The 16,965-nt window shown below is 42.6% G+C and overlaps 1 protein-coding gene across 14 annotated transcripts in view; it reads left to right on the top strand.

The window, feature by feature from the left end:
• The window catches only part of MACF1 (microtubule actin crosslinking factor 1), a 323,957-nt gene that overhangs the window by 51,206 nt on the left and 255,786 nt on the right, over window positions 1-16,965 (top strand). Inside the window, exon 1 of one of the 14 annotated variants that reach the window (XM_070610262.1) lies at window positions 11,670-11,893. The exons of the other annotated variants lie outside the window; for them this stretch is intronic. Within the exon in view, the coding sequence (XP_070466363.1) occupies window positions 11,842-11,893 (52 nt within the window). The 5' untranslated portion in view covers window positions 11,670-11,841. Of the gene's footprint in view, window positions 1-11,669; window positions 11,894-16,965 lie in introns of those variants that run through there. 14 annotated transcript variants of the gene reach the window in all.

Here is a 16,965-nt window from a genome sequence, read left to right as displayed (position 1 = left end):
GGGTAAGAGTATTTGAAGTGACCTGAAATTAGAAATCTGAGAGTCTGGTCACAACCTCCTTTCTTCTGCCTCTCCTATTCCTTTATGCCCAGGAAACCTGGTCTGTGCTTGTTTCCCAGTCTATCAGCCCATTTATAGTGTCCTTGCCTTCCCTACCTATCTTATATGACAACACTTGTACTGGCATTCTCAAGTCTCTTTCTTTCTGCCACACCTTCCATTCCCTTTTCCAAAGCTGGATCCATGTTCTTTTTCCCCCGTCGAGCTACTGAGTTCTGCTGCATAACATTGTGCTGACTGACTCCTTTACAGATTTATGAGCTCCAGCCACAGCTTGACTGTCAACCTTGCCCTGAAATCTTTCTGTTCTCTTCTGGTTGACTCCCGTTCCTTTTCCCTAGAGCAGCAATTCCAAACTTTTGACTCTCCTCAACCTTGCTACTCCACCCCACTTGTAAACTCTCAACAAGTCACTTAGCCTTTTACTTTCTCAGCTCTCCCTCTCAATTCATCTGTGATCTCCAGTCCTCACCTCATTCCCTCCTGCTTCAGAGGCAGGCCTCTGGGCATGTACATAGTTTGTATTCTTAGTCTCTTCCCACCTAGTGACTCTTTGTAAATATGTTCAGGTTTTCTCCATTTTAAGAAAAAAATTCTTGTCAGCCTGTCTCTTCAGACTAACTCTCTGTTTTTTGTTTTGTTTTTTACCACTAGACCTCTTTAGTAACCTCTGTTATATTGCTTTAGTCATCTTGACCCACTGTAGCCTGACTTTCGTGCCTACCATCCCAAATGAAGTTGCTCCCACCTGTGATGACCTACTTGCAGCATTCAGTAGTCTCTTTTCAGTTCTCATGCTGTTTGACCTTGTCACATTTGATACTGTTTGGACCTCTTTTTCCCCCTCACTCTGTGTGCTGTCCCTGGACGAGTTTACCTACTCTGGTGATTTCGTTGATCAACTTTGTCTGTACAGTGATGAGTCTCAAATCAACATCTCGAAATATGAACTTTTCCCCAAGGTCCAAACTTTTATTTCCAAATGACTACTGTCCTTTTCCACTTCACAGTCTATGGAAATTCTAATGTAACATATCCAAAACCAAACTTATCATCATCCCTCTCTTTCCCCTGCCCAAACCTGCTTCTCTTCCTGTACACCCTGTCTCAGGTACCAATATCACTCTCTGCCTGTTTGCCCAAGCTAGGAAATTCAGGTTTGCTTTTTGTCTCCTTCGTTCTCCACCTCTGATTGGAGACTAAGTTCTGTTTGTTCTAGCTCAGAAACATCTCAACATCCATCCTTTCCCATCCATCCATCCTGGCTAGACCCACTGCCCCATTTTAGATCCTCATCATTTTTGGCTTACTCTCAATGATAATACCATATCTCTTCTTAAAAACTCCAGTGCTCATTGCTTTCTGTTTCTTTACAGGGTAAAGTTCAGACTTCCGAGCATGGGGATGATTCTTAGTTTCATCCCTTGTTTTGCTGTTTCCTATGCCTCGGATGTTCTTTCTGTTTTATTGGCTTCACAAACTCCTGTTCATACTGTACTCTTTTGTCCCAGCTCAAAACTAGCTTTTTATGGTGTTATAGCATCTTTCCTCCCACCCCAACAGGAAACATTTAACTTACCTTTTCGTCTGAGCTCTCATGTTACTTTATGCATCCCTTTGTAATTGAACTTATCATCGTATTTTACAGTTATCTGCTTAATTGCTCCTCTTGACTGTGAATTCAATGAGGGCAGACTGTCCCTTCTTCATCCTTATTTCTTTGGTGCTGTAACAGTGGGTTCTATTGTTGGGTTGCATATAAAGTTCCTGCTATCTCTAGAAAAAGCATGTTTAGAAAATCTAAAAGAGTTGTGATACTGTTGGGTATTAGTTGTGGTAGAATCTCCCCTTCTTTTTATTTCACAAAATATCCATGTTTATTGTATGAAAATTATAAAATAATAAACAAAACTATAAAATTAAAGTCACCTAAAATCCTGCCATTTTTGGATGACCACCGTAAACATTTTGCTGTATTTCGGACATTTTCTTCTGCAAATATATACATGTAGATACCTATTTTGCAAATTCATACTGTTTGTAACTTGTTTTCTTCAGTTACTGTATGGTGAAAATCTTTCAGTGTCAAAAAATATGTATCCGTATGATATGTATCCATATCATAATTTATATTGCTGTCAGTATTCCTGTGCATGGGTGCAGTGCACTTGAGACAGTCCCCTATTGTTGGACTTTTAGGTAAGTTTGCATTGTTTGATGTTATAAACAATGACATGAATGTACTTGTGTGTATATATATATACAAACACACAGATGTTGCACATTTAATAACATTTCTTTTATATAAATTCCTAAAAGTGAAATTGCTGTGTCGAAAGTCATTGGACGAGCCAGCCTTGAAGGCCTAGTGGTTAAACTTCAGTGCTCTCACTGCTTTGGTGGCCGGGGTTCACTTTCCAGTCACAGAACCACACCACCTGTCTGTCAGTTGCCATGCTGTGGCGGCAGCTCACATAGAAGAACTAGAACGACCTACAACTAGGATATACAACCATGTACTGGGGCTTTGAGGAGGGGGGGGAAAAGAAAAAAGTCATTGGACATTTTAAAAAAACTTGAGATACGTTTTGCTAAACTACTCTCCACAAAAGTTGTACCTTGTGTTTGAGTTTTTACACTTCGTTGAGACTTTTTTTTCCCCTGTGGTAGGTTTTAGGCTATTGTCGAGGTTTTATGTATTGGAATGATTTCATTAAGGCTGTGGTTTAGGAAGATTGATCTGGCAGCACGTGCAGCATGGATTGCATGAGGAGGGAAATCCATTTTCTTTTGAGGCTATTTTAGCAATCCAGGTGAGAGGTAATGAGGATTAGACAGGAGAGGTTGACTGTTAGAAAGGAGAAGATGACTGTGGGAGGCATTTGGAAGAACTGATAAGAATTGATGGTTGGGGAAGGATGGTGCCATTACTCAAAGTGGGAAATTAAAAGGAGGCATTGATTTGGGGAGGAAAGATGTGGATTCACTTTTTTTTTTTTTTTTTTTTTGAGGAAGATTAGCCTTGAGCTAGCATCCACCGCCAGTCCTTCTCTTTTTGCTAAGGAAGATTGGCCCTGAGCTAACATCTGTGCCCATCTTCCTTTATTTTATATGTAGGATGCCTGCCACAGCGTGACTCCATAAGTGGTGTGTAGGTCCACGCCTCGGATCTAAACTGGCGAACCCTGGGCTACCTAAGCAGAGCATACGAGCTTAACCACTACACCACCAGCCAGCCCCTGGATTCGCTTTTGATAACTTGAGTTTAAGTTGTGGTGTGCTCAGGTGGAAATGAAATGCCCCACAGGCAGTTGGCACTGCAGAGCAGCAGTCAGAAGAGAGGCAGGGCTTAATCTTCTCAGCTTGATTTAAAGCCCTTCATAATAACTTTTCCAGCATCCTTTCCAACTGCCTCCTCACATCTAAGTCAGACAAGACTGTCTTCCTGGGGTGCTATCACTCACTGGATCTGCCATATAGAATCATACCCATTGTTCACAACCAGCTCAAAGCCCTCTAGGAAACCTCTGATCACGTCACTGGAAGTTAGTTCTAGTTTCCTAAATGCTAATAGTCATTCTTTTTTTCTGTATCATTTATATTGTACTTTAATGTCGTATTTGTATATTTGCATTATTTTCTTCCACAAGACTGGAAGCTCTAGAGATTGAGGACTGTATCATAAACTCCATTTTATCTCCCACATTGCCAGCTCTGTATTTTGCACGTGTCCAAAAATGTTAGGTGATTTATGGAGTAAATGAAACCAGCTTTAATGTATGTAGTAGTAGTAATACATTGGATTATTCTACACCTAACATCTAATAGAGTGCTACCACTATTTTATATGCATTTTCCTACCTAGTTTTCTTGAAATAATACTCAGATGTATTATGGGAGTGGAAGTGGGAAATAAGAGATATTAAGTGAGAATCCCCTTTCACAGCCATGTTCTTTGTTTCCCCCAAGATTCTTAAGAGTGGTATATACCTGCCCTTTAGCTTCCAACCCCCTCTGCTTTCCTGAAATTGCTCTTGTCAAGGTCACTAATCACCTCCTAATTGCCAAATCCAATGGTAATTTTTCAGCCCTGATCTTACGTGACCTTTCTGTGGTACTTGACACCATGAAACACTCCACTCCGTCCCCCTGAAAAGTTTCTTCTTCCGTGACCTCATCCTTCCCTGAATTTCTTCCTTCATTTACAGGTTTATCTTCCTTTAAATAAAGATACTTTCTAGGATCTTGTCTTTGGCCTTCTACATAGTTTTCTTGAATGACTTTATTCTTACTCAGGGCTTCAACTGCTGGGCTAGATCTCTCTCCTGAGCTCCAGACCCTTATCTCTGAGTTCTAGAGGACTTGTTTTGCATATTGTGTGTAGGTATCTTTTACTTACTGTGTTCCAAATGAACCCTTTGTCTTCATCCCAGCAAACCTGCTTTTCTCTTGCCTACCTTGCTTTCTTTAAGGCACTGTCTTCTACCCAATCAAACAAGTGACTTGAGAATCTTCCCTCTATTCATCCATTCACCCCAACTCAAATAAAAACAGTGACCAGATGCTGTATAATTCTACTTCAGATCTCACATGCCTGCCTTCCTTCCCATCCCCGATACTACTTTCTTACTTCAGATGCTACTATTTCTCAGCATATAAGCAATCATAATACTATCCTAACTGGCTCTCCTCCCTTCTGGCTTACTCCCCTCCTTTTCGCTACTGCTAGAATGCTCTTTCTAAAATTAAAATCTGATCAAAACAAAATAGCCCTGCCCAAGCTTAAACCCTTTCAATGGCATCCCATTTTCTTTAGGGTGAAATATGGTTTCTTTAGCATGGCATGCAAAACTTTCATGTCGTACCATCATTCTTCCAGGGTAGAGAGTACCCTGCACTCTATCCATAGCAAACTATTTTAGGTTACTTAAATGCATCGTGTTCTCTCATGTTTCTCCTTTGTTTCCTCTGTCTACACACTCCTGTCCCCGTCAGTCTAATTCTCTCCGGCCCCGAAGTCCCAGTTCCAGTGCTGTCTCCTTCGGGAAGCCTTCCCTAGGCTTCTATGCTTCTTTTTCTCTTTGCTTCTGTGCACCTTTATCAGCATCAGCTGCACTATATTGTGTGTTGGTTCACTTGCTTGTCTCCCTCACTAGGTTGTAAGCTGCTTGAGGGAAGAGACTCTGAACTCTTCATCTTCATCCTTAGTGCTCTACAAATTTGGCACAGGCTAGGCTTGCTGAACGTGTGAATGATTGAGTGAGAAGAGTATGTAGTCCGTGGCATTGCTGGGATCAGGATTCAGAACCTCAAATTCTTGACTTTTAAACCTTTGTTTATTTTTTGACTAGGTAACATGTTCATATATTTGGATATTCAAAAGGTATAAAAAAAACAGTGAAAATTATACAGTGAAAAATCTTTTTTTCACCCCAGCCATCCTTTTCCCTTCCCTGAAAACAAACAATATTTGTCTTAAAGTTTATTGTGCTTCCTTCCAGAGATGATATGTGCATTTATTCATTTACATATCTTGTGAATTAAGAAATTAATCCAGGGACTGGCCCTGTGGTACAGTGGTTAGGTTCACACGTTCTTCTTCAGTTGCTCAGGGTTTGCTGGTTCGGATCCCAGGTGCGGACCTACACACTGTCTGGCTGTGCTGTGGCAGGCTCCCTACATGTAGGGTAGAGGAAGATGGGCACGGATGTTGGCTCAGGACCCATCTTCCTCAGCAGAAAGGAGGAGGATTGGAGGCGGATGTTACCTCAGGGCTAATCTCCGCCCCCCCTCTCCCCCCACCCTGCCCCACCAAAAAAAGAAATTAATCCAGCAAATATTTATTGAGCACCTAGTATGTGCCGGGTACTATGCTAGGCTCTGGGGATAAACAGCAAACAAAACAGATAAAAAGTCCCTGCCTGTGTAGGACCTAAATTCTATATATTCTTCCTTTCTCTTTTTAAAACACAAATGAGGGGTAACATACACTCTGTTCTGACTTTTTGTTTTACTTATTATATTTTGAATATTAATCCATGTCAGCTTGTAAAGACCTTTTTTCTTCCATGCTTATTATTCCATTATATGGATGTACTCTCATTTATTTAGCCAGTTCCTCGTTAATGGACAGTTAGGGTGTTGCCAATCTTTTGCTATTACAAAATGCTATAATGCAAAGCTTAGTTGTATACTTATTATTTTGCATATGTGTATCTTTAGGAGAAATTCTTAGGTGTGGAATTGCTGGGTCAAAGGTTATACATATTTATAAATTTGATGGATAGTATCATCCATTGCTTTAATTTTTTATTATGAATATTTCAAGCATATAGACAGGTATAGATAATACTATGATGGAAACATATGTACCCACTACTCATTAAGCAAATGTTGACATTCTCACTGAGGTTCTGCCTAGTAGGTACTTTTAGCACCCCCTTAACATTGTGATGTCCTCCCATAGAATGGGGACTCAGCAGTAGTAATAAGTTTCTTAGATCTCATAGTCTGCCATCCTGGAGTCACCACTATACAGTCTATCTTGGACTTTTTAAAAAATATAACCTCATTGTTAGCAAAAGACAGCTTCAGAGGAAAATTCCATTGTGTTATTTTTAGGGTCTGGAATCTGACTTCTCAAAAATGTTTATTTTGACTCCTTCCTCTGCTCAAAAGCAACAAAGGAATGCTACCGGAAGTTGGTGGCCTGTCTTTTTGGAGTCTTGTTTCGTTTGCTGTTGGAGGAATCCAGGTGATTTAAACCAGCAAGCACTTCTTCCCCCCAGGTTGTTAGAATAACTGAATGTGGTTCTCTTTAGCAAGTGCCTACCGTATACTGCCTTAGAGGTGCAGCTTTGTCCTTTGTCTGGGTCCTGATGGAGTTGATGAGAGAAACTGTTCTTGGAGGAGGGGGGAAGCTGTTGATCTCTGTTACACCTGGGTATCTGTACGTGTTTCAGTATGCTTTTGTCGAAATAAGTTTTCTTCCCTTCCATCTCTTTGCTGGAAGTCTATAACCTTGTTCCAGTGGCAGGTGACCCTTGCCTCTGATTTTTTTCTTAGGTCCTCAGAATACCCAGTAGTGAGGCTTTTTACATTATTTTATGATTTTATAAACTTAGAGGGGAACCTTAGTTTCAGGTAGGACTAGAATCTGAGGTCATGCAGGTGCATATTTACCCTAAGAGCCAATATTTTTGCCTTCCCTCCCAATTAGTCAACCTGTTTTACCTTGTTTGGTCTTGTAGTATTACATAATCACCGTAGGGATTCATAAGATGCACCCATTTCTCCATAGACCACACAGCCAAAAAGAAAAGGATCAAGGAGAGAAAGCTGATTTGAGGATTTGTGGCCTAAAGCATGAGCCCTTTTTAAGCTCATTGTTGGGCCCTGTAGTATGGGTCTGATCCACACAAAGTACCTCTCCAGGCCTGGGGTGAGCATAGAGCGGGCAGAACTCCTTGGACGCTTGCTGCCAAACCCACACTTAGTTCCCCTTAGTCTTGCCATTTCATTCCTTTCCTTCTAAGCATGAGGTCTGACTTCTTTTGTCTTCTGTTCCTCGGCCCTGCAGAGGCAGCTTTGGCTCTGGGGACAACCCTTTCTTCAGATGGCTAACTCATTTTCTCTCTAGCAGACCAGAGGGACAAGGTGTAATTCAACCCCTCTCTCCATCAGACACTGCTGCCGGGGGAGACAGTGAAGAAAGTGATCTTTGTTGCTCCCTGAATAGGACCACGAACCTGGCACCTGCTTTTGTTACTGGCCTCTTAAGTCACTGGAGACATTTTTGTTGTCTTCCTGGGTCAGCAGCTGCTTTGGGGTAACAGTGGCAACTGGCTGTCAGGGTGTCAGCTCTGCCTCAAAGAAAATGGATGTATTAATCTGAGGAGAGTTACCTTTCATGTCTCTAAACCTCTTGTCTTCAGGGCTGGTCTAGAAAATGAGCAGTTGGAAGTCAGCTGTACCCTCAGTTTGAATCTTCCCTGAATCTGAGGAAGCAGATTCCCTGCTTTTTCCTCTTACTTTCTCTCAGATATCAAATTCTGTGTTCCCAGCACCTAGGTCAGTGCCTGGTGCATGGTAAGTATGCAGTACATGTATGTGGAATCAATGATTGGGTCAATTCCTTAAACTGGCTGTCCAGGATTAGTTTCACTGACCCTGGTATGAGGGTTCCTTGTGGCAGGAGGACCTTTGTTTTTAGGAGAAGGATTGCTTCAAAGGAAAATTATGTTAGGTGTTGATTTCTAGAGGAGTTTTGGGGAACTGTGGGAACTCCAAGATAGCACTTGTTCTCTCTTCATTGGCCTGTAAGTTTCTCCTCAGTTGTAACTCTCTGCTGGAGGACCTGCTGTCCTCTCTTGGGAGTAATATCCTGAACCTGACTCAGGCCTTCACTTCACTTGGGCCCTGGCTTCCCTGAGCCCACTCGAGGGCAGGGCAGGTATTTCTTTTTAACTGTCATCCTGTTGCTATAGAGTCAGAAGCCCTAAGGACCGCACCTCATGCACTGTAGTCTGGACTTCCTGATCTGCATGCATTCAATCAAGTTCCACTCAGCTCTTAGGTGTCTGTGCCTTTGTAAGGGCTGTTGCAGACAGCAGGGCTTTTTTTCCCCCTTTGTCAGCAGCTGGCCAGAATGCCTATTAGACTGCCAGATCCTAAGTCTTTCACGTTTGTCTGTCTCTGTCTGGTACTTAGGGCAGAATCTCTCTTACTACCCAAGGTTACATCTCACTATTCACCATTGTGGAGCCTGTGAGGATAAAAGATGAACAGCCATGAAGAGCATATAGAAGTATTGGACTATAGTGCTTTGGAATGCTCTGATTCCAGGGAAAGGTCCCTGGTTTGCAAGAATACGACTGGAGCCCAGGCCACTGCACTCCCTCCCTTTCCCAAGATCCTCAAATTGGAACCGTCACTCACTTCGTAATTCCAAACATCCTTGTTTTTGTTTAATTTTTATCTGATAAAATGTTATTAAACAACTTAATGGTGAAACACACAGAGGAAATGACAAACTAGCACATGTTGTCTTTTAAATGCACTTAGTTCAAGTGGCTATTTTAAAAGTCGGTTGTTCCTGCTGTTAGATTCCTGTTGTCTGGGCTGATTTCCTCCTTTAGGTGGGAGGAATCTCTGAACAGGATTTTACAGTGGGTTGTTAAGCAAGAGGACCCAGCTCTCCTCTGGCTGGTTGGTCATTCCTTTACAGCTTGTTCTTGTGTTCAGATGGCACTATGTTAATTGCTTTCAGATCGTGACACAGAAGAGGTCTTAAGAGATCAATTGAGAGGTTCTTTACCTGTGGTTCATTGACCTCCCGCTACTTGTAAACAAAGTTTGTATGTAGGTGAGTATGTGCCTTTCTCTGAGGAGAGTATCTTTAATTTTCATCAGATTCTCACTGGAGTTTGTAAGCTAAAAAAAGTTAAGAACTAGCATTTTAGAGAAATTTGGGGCTCCTGCTCACATAGCTAGTTAGTGGCAAAGTTGGATCTTGAGGTAGACTCTGGAATCCAGGTATCTTGACTCTAGAACCAAAGGTCTTTCCAGCGTACTCTATTATCCGTACTCTTCCTGGAGAAATAAGTGGGATTGTGCCAGGAAACAGACACTCATGATCTGAACTGCCATTTAATGTTTGCCTTTCTCAGTCCACATCCTGATTTCAGAGATGAGGAATCCAAGGCACCTGGGCTGTTGGACTAGGTGACATCAAAGATTCTGTGATTCTCACAGTCGTACACCGTAGAATCTCTATATATACAGTATACACACACACACACACTGTATTCCACTAACTTATGCTCTGTAAACATTAAACTCTCTTTCTCTCTTTTTTTTTTTTGAGGAAGGTTAGCCCTGAGCTAACATCTGCCGCCAATCCTCCTCTTTTTGCTGAGGAAGATTGGTGCTGAGCTAACATCTGTACCCATCTTCCTGTATATCTGGGACGCCTGCCACAGCATGGCTTGATAAGTGATGTGTAGGTCCACACCTGGAATCTGAACCAGCGAACCCTGGGCTGCCAAAGCGGAGCGGGCAAACTTAACTGCTATGCCACTGGGCCAGCCCCCACGTTAAACTCCCTTTTAACCTTTAATCTTGCCCATTAAATTGTTCTTTGAGAAAAGGAACCATGTATTGTATCCCCAGTGACTCCTAATACTCACAGCTGCACACAGTGGCCGTGTGCAGTGTCTTCCTTGTTGGTACTGTTGACTGACTAGTAGCATCAGAAGGCACAAAAGCTTGGGTTGGTCATTTTTATTATTTTATTTTTCCCCTTCCATTATCTTAGCAGCTGTTAATATTATTTAGCCCGATCTTTTCAAGTGAGCGTATGCCCTTTTTTCTTTGTTTTCACAATGCTACTTAGACAATTTCTCCCCCTGCATCCAACCTGCATAATTAGGAGTTTTGTGGAACATTAAATTTGGCACACTGTGACTTCTATCCCAAGTCACTGAACAGCAGCCTGCATGGCAGGTTGCTTAGAAAAACTTCAGACCTGGGAGAGGGAAGTCTCTCTTATGAGGGGTTGTTCACTGGAGTCTGTCTCAGTTGGTTGCTCATGGGTTTCCAGGATGCCATGGCTTTCTTGGTAAGGTGAGCCAGAGAACCAAGCTCAGGTTTGGGAAACATAGGTTCTTTCCAAGCTATTTTATTGGCCTGATGTGTGACTTTTGGACAGATTGTGTAACCTCTGTTTTCTCATCTGTAAATGAAAATTTACAGTTATTTTCAGAAAAATGTTTTCAAAGATGAGTATAATAATGCCGATGAACTACTTTGAGTTCCTTACAACAAAGATGCCATAGAAATTTCATGGTCTTTTCCCTCTGAGTGTAATCCGTGTAACTTATTCTAAGAACCTGTGCCTATTGGTGGTGGTGGGGGGGGGGGTCATCTTTTTGAGGCTAGTGGAGTAGAAGGAAATTTGCAGCAGCTTCTGACATCATGGAAACAAACCAAAAATGAATCAGTTTAGTGAAATAGTGCCCTGGAGCAGGGAGTATGCGGGGGATGTCTGAGCTGGATTTTTCTCCCTGGTTATCTATGGAGAAGGTCCTGCCTCCCTGAATTGTGCCTTTAGCGCTTAGGGAGTGGGCTTAAGTTTCTGCTTATCTCCTCTGCCTGCCTTGGACTGTGTTAATATGCAGTGTCTCCTCTGTGAGTGGCTGTATTCCAGTCTGTAAACATGACTGCTGTAAGGAGAGTGCAGAGTTGGTTGTTTATTTTGTAAAACCTGCCCCATTGCCATGTGATATTTGCCCAAGAGCTCCTGTTCTGGTGGCATTCTTGTGGTGAGTGTGGCTCTTTAAAGGTTTCGTTCTCAAGTGTTGGATGAGCCCCTAACTGGTGTGCTGAAACACATTAAAGCCTCTCTACCTGGAGTTTAAACCAGAGGAGCAGTAATCCCAGTGGAGCCTGGGCTGGGGTCTAAAGAAAGGTGGCAGATGATTGACAGGGGCTGTTGTAGTCTGCCTGCAAATGTGCCTGCCTCATTTGCACGAAGGAGGGGCTGGCCTCTCCTGGGGAGGTATTTCCGCTTACTGCAACAAATAAGGGCACACAAAGGGCTGTAATGTAATGAGGCTTCTCTGGTGACATCACTTGTAAGTGTGGTCAAAGTCCAGTTCTTGGGGGCTAGGAGACGCAGTAGTAGAGATCAGTTGGTTTGCAGTTTGCACGCTGTCACTTCTCAGCTGTCACGCACTATGGTGCCTACTTCCAGCCACTGAACCAACATAGCTGGGCTGGGGCATGAACGCTTACAAGTACCAGAAGTTCCTGGAGGGACTCAACAACCTTAGAGGTATAACAAGGCTTCCGGCTCCCTGCCTTTTTATCCTTGCTGATTGTGTGAATACTTATTGTGGTGTGTGTTGTGTGGGGTCTTTGCTGTCCATCAATCCCGTAAGGGCTTAGAAAACCCTCTTACTCTGAGCTGGCCATATTCTGAGTGTTTAGGCAGTTACATAGAAGGGACAGAGTTTGTGAATGTGATCGTGGGTGAGTAGGAGGGAGTCCTCTCAGCGACTTCAGCAGCAGCCTGTTCTCTTGCTTGAATGGGCAATGACGAAATGTCCCCTGCTCTCAGCAGAACTCAGGCAGGGCACTCCCTGGGCAGTGTGGGTGGAGGGCTCTTGCCACTGGGCCCTGCGGCCTCACTTAGGTGTAGCTAGATTTCTGGGGCCAGGCTTTCCAGTTGTCTGTGTCTACAGTGAGTCAGAGTCCCACCTGGAGAGAACAGAGAGTCAGGAGTGATTGTGGGAGGAGGAAGAATGCAGGTTGATAGGCCAGAGATGCCATGAAAAGGATAACTCAGTGACTTAAAAGGAGGTAACTTTTTATGAAAATAATGTTTAAAGGGAATAGTGTTTGCTTTGCATGGTCGGCAAACTCTTCACTGACCGTAGATGAGAAAAATGCTCTCAGATCTGAGGATCCAGGACTCTGGCTGTTGAGGAAGATGAATGAAATCTTTTTACTTCTTCTTCTCTGTTTAGTAGGTGGTTTTATTTCCATCTGCTTAACAAGGTGCTTCAACCATCCCTCTTTTATCAGCAGTCAGGATTCTGGGCCCAGACCCCCATGGGTCTGGAGAGCGATGGGCGAGGTAGAGGGCAGAGAAGGGTGAAGTGTGGGTTTCTTCAGGAATGGGGGAGTGGCAGGAGATGTGGACTCCCATCCTGCCAGGGTCTATAGGTATTTTACTTTCTTTCATTGTCTGTTGGAGAACTGTTTCTAAGAGGACATACATATGAAGAGCTTTGTATGCTGTATACATACAAAGGGATATACAACTATAAAGTTCTATTGATCTCTGTCTTCTCTTCCCTTTTCTCTCCCCCATGCCATCCAAACACTTTTTTCAGAACTTCTGACAGCTGGAGCCAATCCCTTTTAGGTTCAGGGCTCTCATCATGCATCACACAGGTCTTTGCAAGAATGAGCTGCGTTAACTGCTGCTCTGACTTCCCTGTCAAAGGAAGTTTTGAGAGGGTGGAAAGAGTCTGGGTTTCTTCCTCCAGGCTCATGGGGAGGAGATGGGAGATGAGGGACAGAAACCAGTGGTGCTTCTCAGTGACACTTCCAGTTCTTGGGCTTTGTCGAGGACTGGGTGAAGGGGGGTACAGGATTGTACCCTAGTCCCACACAAGAGCTCCCTTTTCTTGCTCTATTTCCTGTCTTAGAGGGATCCTTCTATATTCCTGGGCATGATGCCCATTCAACAGCAGGACCCTTTTCCCTCCTCTGTTTATAAAACTCATGGAAGCATTATCAAACTTAATTAACCTACATATTTCTTCAGTAGAACAAAAGGCTCAGAGTAGGAACTTTGGAGAGACTCAGACTTCTCCGTGGACGCTGAGCTCCTTAGTGTAGTTTTATTCCCTATCATCCTTAGTGTCATTCTGAGAAAAGCGGCCAGAGCTTTCTGAAGATGCATAGGTGGTAGATGGAAACTATAGGAGATTTGCTTATCCATAGAATTAGAGAATATAACTTTTCCTTTTGGTTCCCCTTTATGTCAAGGGTTTAGAGGAGCAATTAATCATACTAGGATGGCCACAGTCTCTGTGAATCAAGTTTAACAGTGACCCAAGTAGATTCCTAAGGCTCTCAGAAGACCGCACCATTCCTAACTCTGTCCTCCTCTGCTGTGTGCTTCAGGAGCAAAGTGCAGGTATGACAGGTGGTGGTGTGGGGGGGGCAGGCTCTTCTCGTTTTCCTCCCATAAAACATGCATGGAGGAAGGAGTCCTTTTTTATTCCCTAAATAAGAGTTGTTTTGGTTCCTAGTTTCCTCTCTCTTGACTTTCTCAGTGGGAACAAGTAGCTCTTGATTTGATCTCAGGGGTGTAGAGTTTTGAAATTGCACCCTAGGAAGGGTTATTTCTACTTTTGGAGTTGGTTATATTGAAACCAGCTTGGAAATTTTTCTCAGCCCACTTATAAAGTTGTTTTTTCCCTCCTTCCTTTGCCCTGTCTTTACTAGGAACGAATAAGTAACATTGCTGGGAATGAATAAGTAATAGACTAGATGTACCTGTCATGGGGAGTGTCTCATAAGGGGCTGAAATCAGAGAAAAGCCCACAGCAGCAGCAGCTCCCACTCCACTCTTCCCATCTCCCACACTGGGATTATTTTGGTTCTACACCTCTAAGATGAACTCAGAAACACTTACTGCTGTGGGCATTAAACAAGAGGATATATACACTTAGTTTAGTGTCTAGTCTGTGGTCAGAATTCACCACATGTTAGTTCTACGTCTTCTTTCTCCTGTCCCTCACAGAGGCTTCTTTGAATCCTGGTGAGTTCTTGTCCAAGATGAGCTGGATCAGGTCCCATTCTGGTTGGGGAGTTGCAGCCCCAGTCACCCATCCACACGTTTGGCTCCCGGTCTTACTTGATTTCACTGTAGGACAGTTATGATGGTTGAGACTGGAAGACAATAGCACTAGTGATAATAGTAGTAACAGTAAGTGCTCAGCAAATGTTAGTTATGGACTAGACACTGTCATAAGCACTTTACATGTATTAATCCATGTAGCTCTTATACTCCCATAACAGAGGTAGTTTATGGTGTTATTCCCAAAGCTCTCGCCTGGCCTGAGAACTGGATTCATCTGTCCTGTTAAGGAGATGATAGTGCCAGGGAGTATGGCATCCAAGATGGCTATATTGTGCTGCTGCCTGATGCTGGGGACCATGTGAAGGAGGAGAGAATACCCACATCTGCCCAAATGTATGTGTAAAACACGCATGGGCACCTTCTCTGAGAGAGAGCAGCAGTACACCCCAAGATACCCATATACTTTCACCCTTCTCTTTCTTTGTATATACTGTCCTGTTCCCTCTGCTTAGAATACCATTATCCTTTTCTCCTTGTACCAAATTTCTATTCATCCTTCAGTGCCTAGCTCAATCTTACTTTCCTCCATAGTTTCTTTTTCTTCTCTTTTCTTTCTTTCTTTTTTTTTCTTTTTTTTGCATTCTCAGGTAGAATTATTTTCCTCATCTGTTGCCATAGCACTTTAAACATGTTTTAGAGCATGTCTCCTTGTGTTATATTTTGTTAAACATTTGATTTTCCTGCTAGTCTTCTTGGGCAAGTTTCCTATAAATTCTGTAAGCCTCAGTTTTCTCATGTATAAAATGGGGATGATAATAGAATTTACCTCACAAGATGTCGTAAGGGTTAAATGAAGTAGTAAATGTAACGTCTGGCACAGAGTAAGAGCCCAGGAGATGTTTGCTATACTTTTGCTAAAGGTGGGAACTGTGTCATTTCTTCTTGTAGCTTCCTCATCTAACATAGTGCCTGGCACATATTAAGCATAAAAGAAACATTTGGAGAATTGAACTGAACTAAACTCATGTTTACAAATGTCATTCAGTAGTCACCATAGGAGATTAAAAAGAATACTCTGACATTAGCGCCTGTGCTGTATACATTTATAAAACCCTTTTTGTGGTTTTCCTCTTCAGTGGCAGATTATGACTCCTATAAGAAACTCCACAGTCATTTTATAGTCACACATAATTTTTGGTCAGAAAATGATATTATCTAAGACTTTGGCTGTTTTGAAACATTAAATCCAATCTTAAACAATGAAAATGTACTGCTCTTGAAAACACTGGAAAGATCATACTACTAGTCTGCAGACAGTTCCAACTGAGGGGTTCCAGGTATGTCGTGGGCAGCGGCAACATGGTTGAATAAGTGAATGGGTGACTACCGAGAAAGTGCACACTTAGTTTTGGTTGTCTTAGTTCTGATGTGTTTGTCAAGTCACCTTTCTCATTATCTTAGAGCTTCGCTTTGGGCATCCACTTATTAGCCAGCCTAGAAGCCACATCTGGGCAAGCAGGACAGGCCCCCACATCCCGACATGTATCCCGCAGAGTGTGGCCTTTTGGGCGGGCGGTGCTTTTTTTCCTCTCTTTAATGTGGCTAATAAAAAGCATTAAATAGACGTACTATTTCATCCTTATAGAAAGCATAGAAAACCAAAATCCTGCAACCCATAGATTACTGTGTTCATATTTTGTTGTATTCCCATCTAGTCTTTTTCTGTCCATAGATATAAAATGTTGTTTTTGTATATTTATTATTGTGATGTAGTTCTCTGTCTTGTTATTATTTTGTGAGCATTTTTTTATGCCTTTGTCTGTAACATCATTTCTTTTTTTTTTTAAAGGTTTTATTTTTTTTCCTTTTTCTCCCCAAAGCCCCCCAGTACATAGTTGCATATTCTTCGTTATGGGTCCTTCTAGTTGTGGCATGTGGGACGCTGCCTCAGCCTGGTTTGATGAGCAGTGCCATGTCTGCGTCCAGGATTCGAACCAACGAAACACTGGGCCACCTGCAGCGGAGCGTGTGAACTTAACCACTCGGCCCCGGGGCCAGCCCCATCTTTTTTTTTTTTTTTTAAGATTTTATTTTTCCTTCTCCCCAAAGCTCTTAGTACATAGTTGTATATTCTAGCTGTAGGTCCTTCTATTTGTGGCATGTGGGACACGGCCTCAGCATGGCCTGATGAGCAGTGCCATGTTTGTGCCCAGGATCTCAACAGGTAAAATGCTGGGCCGCCAAACCAGAGCATGTGAACTTAAACACTCAGCCACGGGGCCGGCTCCTGTAACATCATTTCTTAACAGCTGTATGGAATTTCCTCAAATGGAAAGGTCATTTATTTAACATTCCCCATTGTGGGGCATGTACATTTCTAATTTTCACTGCTATTATATGATAATACACATCCTTGTAAATAAATTTTTCTGTTCATCTCTTTATCTTTTTAGGATAGATTTCTACAAGTGGAGTTACTGGTCTTAGTACATATATTCGAAGATCTGGAGGTTGGTTTTTAACTTTAG

Source organism: Equus przewalskii, chromosome 2 (assembly GCF_037783145.1).
Source record: "Equus przewalskii isolate Varuska chromosome 2, EquPr2, whole genome shotgun sequence".
Lineage (NCBI taxonomy): Eukaryota > Metazoa > Chordata > Mammalia > Perissodactyla > Equidae > Equus > Equus przewalskii.
Note: the sequence above shows the minus strand (reverse complement) of the source record. Positions and strands in the feature narration are given on the sequence as shown.